The following is an 8,377-nucleotide window of genomic DNA, read 5'->3' as shown; positions in this document are numbered from 1 at the left end:
CTGTTAGATAAATTGTTACATTGTATCAGTGCATTTTAAAAGCTATTAGTTGTAACCTGCCAGAAAGATGCAACATATAACGTACAGAACAACCGTCATATAATCGCGTCATAAATAACCGAGCCACACTCACTCCGCACTCCATCAGCTAGAATAATACTCGAGATTTAATATGCTCCATACGAGATCCGGGAACACTGCGAAACAGTCATCTGCAGCTTAATAAATCTCCAGGTTCTATCCTTCAAAAAGACAAATTTTATTTCCAATTATAAATCCATTCACCGCATATACTAAACAAATAGGAACATACATGCTCCGGGCACAGATGCAGACGTGCGTTAGTTCAATCCATAGAAATTAAAATCTCAAGCACAGAACAGACTCTAAATTTAGCACAGAAGATTAAACCTAAATGTACCACAGATGGCACCATGCATTCGCTGCTTCCCCGCTGACGGGAAAGACTCTAAACTGATCAGCTGGTGTGGTACGACGCCTAATTTGCGTCAAATCAAAGTTTCAAACAGTCTGTACAATAAATAAAAAAAGCTGGTTTAGAACATGACGTTCTTTTGTTTTAAAAATACTACATTAATCTCTAAACTACTCCGCAGCCCAAAAAATATTTTGTTAAAAAAAAAAAAAGTCCACTAGGATTCTGTACATTCGCAAAGTAAAAAGGGAAGTTCAGGAGACGGACAAAATTTTGGCACTTCCTTAAGACGCTGTCCTAAAGTGCAGTGAGTGTATCAGAAGTCTCCCTTTAAATCTCTGATTGACGTACGATAAAAAAAAGCAAGGTTTTTTTTTTTGTCTGACAAAAAGTTACTAAAATGTTTTTCAGTGTACTTTGGGGGTCATAGGAACAGATATATTTTCCTTCACAGTTAATTTCATTGAGGTCTCTGATTGTATGGGGGGCATTGTTCTAACTGTACTTTTAAAACTCCCGTCTTGTGAAGTAACCAGAGTTGCAGGAACTCCTCGGGCATGGAATGGAATCTCGTCTTTGGCGGAACATCATCGTAGTAATGGTGGCTGAGAGGTTTCCCTTTCAGGTCTATCTGGAAAGGCCAAAAGCCGTAGACCGTGACCTCCTCACACAAGCTTAAGGCGGCGCTGACCATGAAGAGTCCCGTGGAGAGGCGTTTGGCGTGGACGCCCTTATTCTTCCAGAACTTGCCTACGTTGCGCAGGAAGTTGGGGTTTGCGAACAGCACGGATTGGTTGGCGCTGAAGTCCGTCAGGGTATAGTAAGCGCGCAGCGATGGGTCTGTACCGTGCTTCATGGAGAACGCAGGCATGTAGACATAGCTCGACTTGTACACCTTCAAACTTTCCACAAACGATTTTCTAGACCACAGCAAATTTTGGAACCTGGAAAAAAAAAAGAAAAAGTTGCAAAAAGTTAAAAATCATAAACCGGATACACAAATGTCATCGTTATCGGAAAGAGAGATGTGCGAGATTTCCGGATGGACATTGACTTAGTTGGCATCAGACTGAATCCGTTTACAATCTCTCCGATAGTGATTGGCACGGCTGTAAAATCTGTTTGGAGCAATATCTGACCGTGTACGTGGTTAATGTACAAACGCGTTGGGGCAAACATCCCCACTTCCGCCATAGTAACGGTCACATATATCTCTAAATGTTATTAGTATCTCTTGTTTATTATGTACTTTTCATTTTGAGATTAGTGAAAATTTAAATAATCAATTGTGTTCGACACTATAAAAAAGGACCAGTGCGCAGTTATTCGCAATCTGCGATGTTTGTCTGAATTCACAGACCCGTTACTAGCTTGTTACCCCAACCCAGACACCTAATCGCCCCTCATTCTGTATCTAATGACCCACGTTGTATACACCGCGCCGACGGCTCTCAGAGCAGCTAACATAACACAACAATAGGACAATTGTCTCACAGTTAATTCTCCTTATAATGCAGAAAGCACAATACATAAACATTTTATTTTTCTTAATTGAATTTTAATTTTTCCGGTTCTTTGGTTATGTAGATGTTATATTTCTCCTCTGCTTCCGATATGTAATGATGAGTTATGTGTTATTGAATACTTGATATTGATTGACAGTTTCAGTAAACTGAAGGTTACTGCGGAGATATTGGATTATTTTATAATGAGTTTACACAAGGGTCCGGGACAAGCAGTCAACTCATTTTTTACTCTGACCTTTAATTTTCACCTTAATAAAGACATTTACCCATTGGTCTATCCTCATAATATAGATACAAGGAGTCTGAATAGAAACTCTGCCCTGAATCTAAAGTTCTCATCTTTCCATGAACATCAGGATAACTGTCCTAGATCTTCCCCAAACTCAGGATGGGTTCTGTAAATATCTGACTATCAGTCTTTGCTTAATTGTCCTTCTCTGTCCATTTTCTACCTTAACGTCATTTGGATATTTTCTCTTCCTTTGTATATCTCATAACAGGTCCTATTCTTCTTATAAACATCCTGTTATTTCTCCAGGACACTGGTGACCTGTTCTGACATCTGAGGATGTCTCTAATCCATAACTTACACTCACAGATTGTACATAATATACCAGGAAAGATGACCAAGGAGTCTACATCTCCAATGTCTCAGGTTCCTTCTTACCACATTTGGTCTATACCAACAGCAGATGGCTCTGGGCAACTAAATGGTGTTGCGTTATGTTAATCTATTTATGGTCAAACTTCCATCAGCTGCTAAACCTTTGTCCTAGTTCTCCAATGATGACCATCTCCTGGACCCACCATAACCATTCCATCTTCAAACCACAAACCAACAGCCCTGAGCTAAGATCAGATGGATCAGCTTCTGGTCAAAACATATATGAAACCCGAGCCTGGTTCTCAGATATATCCATCTCTGTACAAACACTAAGGACCGAAGGAATCTTCCCAGTTCAATGATATCACCCTAGAATAAATGCTGGTCCAATCCAAAGAGACATAAAAATACCCAAAATAAACAGACAGCAAGATGATAAAACCATGGTGACTATTGTCACCTCCAACCCATCGCGGGATGTTCAGAGACCAACCGGCCATCTGCACACACCTACACTTCATAAAGATAACTGATCATGGGAAACGTTCCTACATTGACTGACGGCTTCCTGATGTGGGAAATATGGCGGTCGGAGGTCCCTGTTCAAAGCTGGTAACCACAGAAGATTTACACACAGCGATGGGGGTGATACATGTTGTCATTTTTCCCTCCCAAATCTTACACTTCCCCAGCCTCAACTACAAAGCTGCTACTTTATCTAATGAGGGCTTGTAACTTATAGAATTTATTAATAATGTGTTGAAGAATTATTATACAAATGTCTGCCTGGTTCTTTTTATTTATTGGCAATAACTCTCTTTTCCGAGTGTAAGTCTTTAGTATCCTGGGGTTCATCATCATCATTAACCTTTATTTATATAGCGCCAGCAAATACCGTAGCGCTTTACAATTGGGAACAAACATTAATAAAACAATACTGGGTAATACATACAGACAGAGAAGTAAGAGAACCCTGCTCGGAAGCTTACAATCTATGGGACAATGGTAGCTTGATACACAAGGGTAAGTGCTACATCATATTGCACAATGGACCAAAGGTATAAAGTATCGAGTGAGCTGTATGATCAGTCACAGCAATGTTGGTTAGAGGGTTGTTGTCTTGTGTTAGCTGTGTAGAGTGTGGTAATAGGGTAACGAGGAGATTAAGATGCTGATTGAGGAATATTATAAGCTTGTCTGAAGAGTTTTCAGTGAACGCTTGAAAGTTTGAAGACTAGAGGAAAATCTTACTGTGCGAGGGAGGGAATTCCAAAAGTCCTGTAATCGAGAATGGGAGGAAGTGATGAGAGAGGAAGAGAGACGCAGATCTTGTGCAGAAACGGAGGTGTCGAGTTGGGGGATATTTTGAGACAAGTGAGGAGATGTATGTCGGTGCAATTTTGTTGACGGCCTTGTATGTTAGTAGAAGAATTTTATATTGGACTCGTTGAAAAACAGGCAACCAGTGTAGAAACTGACAGAGTGGCTCAGCAGAGGAAGAACGGTTTACAAGGAAAATCAATCTAGCCGCTGCGTGCAAAATAGATTGTAGGGGTTCAAGTCTGACTTTGGGAAGACCAGTAAGGAGGGAATTGCAATAGTCAATGCGGGAGATGATGAGTGCATGAATTAATGTTTTTGCGGTGTCTTGTGTCAGATATGTGCATTATCTGGAAATGTTCTTTAGGTGTATGTAACATGATTTAGATATAGAGTTGATGTGGGGAATAAACGACAGCTGTGAATCATGGATTACACCTAGGCAACGAGCTTGCGGGGTGGGATTTATGGTCATGTTATCAACAGAAATAGAAATGTCAGGCAGGAAGTTTCTGTTTTTGGGTGGGAATATTATTAATTCAGTTTTTGAAAGATTGAGTGTGGGTTGGCTTGAGGACATCCAAGATGAAATGGCAGAAAGACAGTCAGTAACGCGAGACACCACAGATGGTGAAAGATCAGGAGAGGATAGATAGATTTGTGTATCATCCGCATAGAGATGATACTGAAATCCAAAGGAGCTTATTAGTTTTCCAAGAGAAGTGGTGTAGATAGAGAATAGCAGAGGACCTAGGACTGAGCCTTGTGGTCTCCAACTGATAAAGGAAGCGGAGCAGAGGTGGATCCAGAGAAATTAACACTGAAAGAGCGATTAGATAGGTAGGATGAGAACCAGGATAGGACAGTGCCTTCAAGACCTAGGGATTGTAGTGTTTGTATGAGGAGAGAGTGGTCAACAGTGTCAAATGCAGCAGAGAGATCCAGGAGAATTAGAAGAGAGTATTGGCCTTTGGTTTTTGCTGTGATCAAATCATTGACAACCTTGGTCAGCGCAGTCTCTGTGGAGTGTTAAGAACGAAAGCCTGACTGAAGAGGATCCAGTAGGTTGTTTGCTATAAGAAAGTGTGTGAGGCGAGTGTAGACAATTCTCTCGAGAAGCTTGGGGGGGCGGGAGCTGAGAGATGGGGCAGTAATTTGAGAGAGTTCGTGTCTGAATTTTGTTTTTTGAAAATAGGAGTAATCACTGCATGCTTGAATAGTGATGGAAAAATATCAGTAGAGAGAGAGAGAGAGATTACAAATTTTAGTTAGAGGTGGAATGAGCACCGGAGACAGGGATCTACCAATTTGTAAGGGAATGGGATCAAGAGGACAGGAGGTAGAGTAGGAAGATAAGAATAGAGTAGAAACTTCCTCTTCATTTGTGGGATCAAATGCAGAGAGGCTGTCAGAGGGTGCTACAAAGGAATTGAGCTAACGGCTTGTTGAGGGAGATGACACCATTTCAAGTTTGATCTTGGACAGCACGGTGGCTTACTGGCTAGCACTTCTGCCTCACAGCACTGGGGTCATGAGTTCAATTCCCAACCATGACCTTACCTGTGTGGAGTTTGTATGTTCTCCCCGTGTTTGCGTGAGTTTCCTCCCACATTCCAAAAATATATTGGTAGGTTTATTGGCTGCTTTCAAATTGACCCTAATCTCTCTCTCTCTCTCTCTCTCTGTCTATGTGTGTCTGTATGTTAGAGAATTTAGACTGTAAGCTCCAATGGGGCAGGGACTGATGTGAGTTATCTGTACAGCACTGCAGAATTAGTAGCGCTATATAAATAGCTGCTGATGATGATGATCTTATCTATTTTGTCCCTGAAGTAGGAAGCAAGATCCTGGGCACTGATGGTAGTCAGAGGATTTGGATTGGGAGGATTGAGAAGAGATTTAAATAAGTTTAAAAGGCATTTGGGGTTAGAAGCCTGAGCATAGATGATGGATTGGAAGTATGTTTGTTTTGCAGTGTCCAGAGCATTACTATAGGAGTGGTAGATACCAGTATATGTGATGAAATCATTAGAGGTACAAGATTTACACCAGTTCAGCTTTACGAGAAAGTTTTTGTAGATATCGTGTTACTGTAGTGTGCCACGTTTGGCAACGATTTCTACGCGGAGTCTGTAGAGTCGCTGGAGCCAGTTGATCAAGGGCAGATGCTAGGGTTTGGTGAAAATGGGGTACTGCCCGATCAGGGGAGGAGAATGTAGAAATTGGGGATAGAAGGTGTTTGAGAGAGGTGGAAAACTGTTGAAGATGAATAGAGTTGATATTCCTGCGGGTAAGAGGAGGCTTGGAAGACTTTGACACTAAGGAGGGTAAAGAACTGGGGCTGCATCCATCTACGTGGCACTTATCTGTGATTTACACCTAGCGCTCTGTTGCAGCTGGTTATATAATCATACACAGGGGCAAACGCAGGATTTGTAGAGGGGGGTTTCCACACCACGCCACCAGTGGGTGTGACCAGCATGCATGGGGGCATGGCTATAATATTAGACAGTGCTTGGCTGCTCTCCAACTCTTCCTATCCCTATAATATACATGGGCAATGCTGCGTGCACTACTGTCAGGTGCATGCAGCTCTCTCTTTTCAAGCAGAGCCGTGTGAAGCGGGAGTAGGGTCCAGCCACCTCAATTATACAGTTCCCCAGGCTTGGAGGGGGTTTCCAGACACTAAACCCCCCCCCCTCGGTTTGCCTATGCATACTAAGGGTGGCTGCTGATGGTTTGCACAGATTTGGTAAGAATCCAGGAGATCATATCAATTTATAGTTATCTCTTCTTGCTACCCACCAATGATATGCTCCTCGCTGGGGTTACTCATTGCCTTGATTACTGCCGCTGCATCTAAACCTGAAATGAGCTGTATTCTTTAGGCTGAAATAAAGGACTTCATTCCTGACTACAATACCACAATCATCCTTCACCCTGGATCAGCACAGTGCAATAATCACATGAAATTTCATATTAAAGCAAACACGTCTTCATGGATATTTACCTCTTATCTATAATAGACGGGTTCACAGTCACCAGCTTAGTCTTCGTACCCACGTCCGGACTGTAGTCACTGCTAAGTGGAGGCAAGTTACACCTGTAGAGACAACGTGGGTCTATGTTATTGCCCCAGAACGGGATATAGGTCACATCGGCACCAGAAATAGGGGTCAGTCACAGCCAGAAATATCTCTAGTGCAGTTCAAAGGATAGAAAATATGAGTATGGGACATAATGGAGACAATATAAGTGATATTTATTCCCATACTGGTATTATACAGAGAGACAAAGGGTAAAGGAAGATTCCCTAAGAGAACAACTGTGTTATAAAGAAAATATATATATATTTTTTCTAATGGCGCATTGACAAATGAACATGTCTTCTGTTGGCAATTTATCTGTATTAAGACGATTTTTCACATAATTTTTAAAATGTCACTTTCTTACATTTTGTCCTGTATACTCGGGGAGGGGTCACTGTGGTAAGTAACCAAATGATATACTGTAAATAAGAGACGCTTCCATTATTTCTGTAAAGCTTTGTGTTATATACAATGTTACATCTCACAGTGGACACAGGAAGCCACAATACATCAAATCACATTAACCCAGCGTGTGCTGCATAATGCAGATCAGGCTGATAAAGGTTTTTCTGGCAGCACAGACAGACGTTAAGTAAATCTCCAGGTGGTCCCGAGGCCTCTCTTACCGTATAACAAAGTCTGCTTCATCAATATGTCTCCCACATTTGCTTCCTTTCAGTATCCCACCATTCCCGACCACAGAACACTTCTTCAGGGGCAGCTTGAATGGCGTATCCTAGCAACAGAGACAAGAGTGTTTACCAGCGGAGCCCCAGTGATACAATGTTGCAGCAGTAGATCATCTGGGTACAGTTGTTAACCCGGCAGATAGATGAACGATAAGCTGAGTGTGGATCTCTTCTTTTTATCCGTTTAGTGGAATTAAGCTGGGTACACACTACAGAAAGTTTCTCCACCTACGATATCTTTAATGATTTTACCAACAACTGAAAGTCCCGATCAGCAGTCTGTTCCTGTGTACACACTGTACACTTCTCATTAAACGTCCACAGTCCAGATAATTCAGAAATACACATTAATAAACCCACGTCTGCAATGCTAAACAGTGAATGAAGCAGTTATTGTCAGTAGTAAGACCCCCGCCATATAGCACACGGTCTGTACGCTTGTTTATTACCACTGGTCATATGAGCTGACACTTTTCGGTTTACTGCTCAGTTTATGGCAGTTATGAATTGAAAAACTGTAAATGTGCAAACACTTCTAATAATCAGATTAAATGAACTTTCTGTCCAGCAGAATGTGGGGGGGGCGGGGGGGGGGGGGGTGTATTACGCAAGAGCCCAAATCAATACACCTGGTCAACGAGTACTTCCTTAATTTCTCTCATTAATACAGCATAACAGGGACCATGATATAATCCCTACATAATGTTATATGG

At 41.7% G+C, this 8,377-nt stretch overlaps 1 protein-coding gene across 1 annotated transcript in view; it reads right to left on the bottom strand.

Moving 5' to 3' along the window:
• Positions 1-235: 235 nt before the first annotated feature.
• ST8SIA1 (ST8 alpha-N-acetyl-neuraminide alpha-2,8-sialyltransferase 1) overlaps positions 236-8,377 on the bottom strand; it is a 30,122-nt gene continuing 21,980 nt past the window's right edge. Inside the window, exons 3-5 of the mRNA XM_075210787.1 lie at positions 7,602-7,711; positions 6,897-6,989; positions 236-1,380 (exon numbers count right to left, since the gene is read on the bottom strand). Of these exons, the coding sequence (XP_075066888.1) occupies positions 897-1,380; positions 6,897-6,989; positions 7,602-7,711 (687 nt within the window). The 3' untranslated portion in view covers positions 236-896. The remainder of the gene's footprint in view (positions 1,381-6,896; positions 6,990-7,601; positions 7,712-8,377) is intronic.

The sequence above is a fragment of the Mixophyes fleayi genome, chromosome 4 (genome assembly GCF_038048845.1).
Source record: "Mixophyes fleayi isolate aMixFle1 chromosome 4, aMixFle1.hap1, whole genome shotgun sequence".
In the NCBI taxonomy this organism is placed as follows: Eukaryota; Metazoa; Chordata; class Amphibia; order Anura; family Limnodynastidae; genus Mixophyes; species Mixophyes fleayi.
The sequence above is the reverse complement of the archived record's forward strand: the minus strand, read 5'-3'. Positions and strand labels throughout refer to the sequence as shown.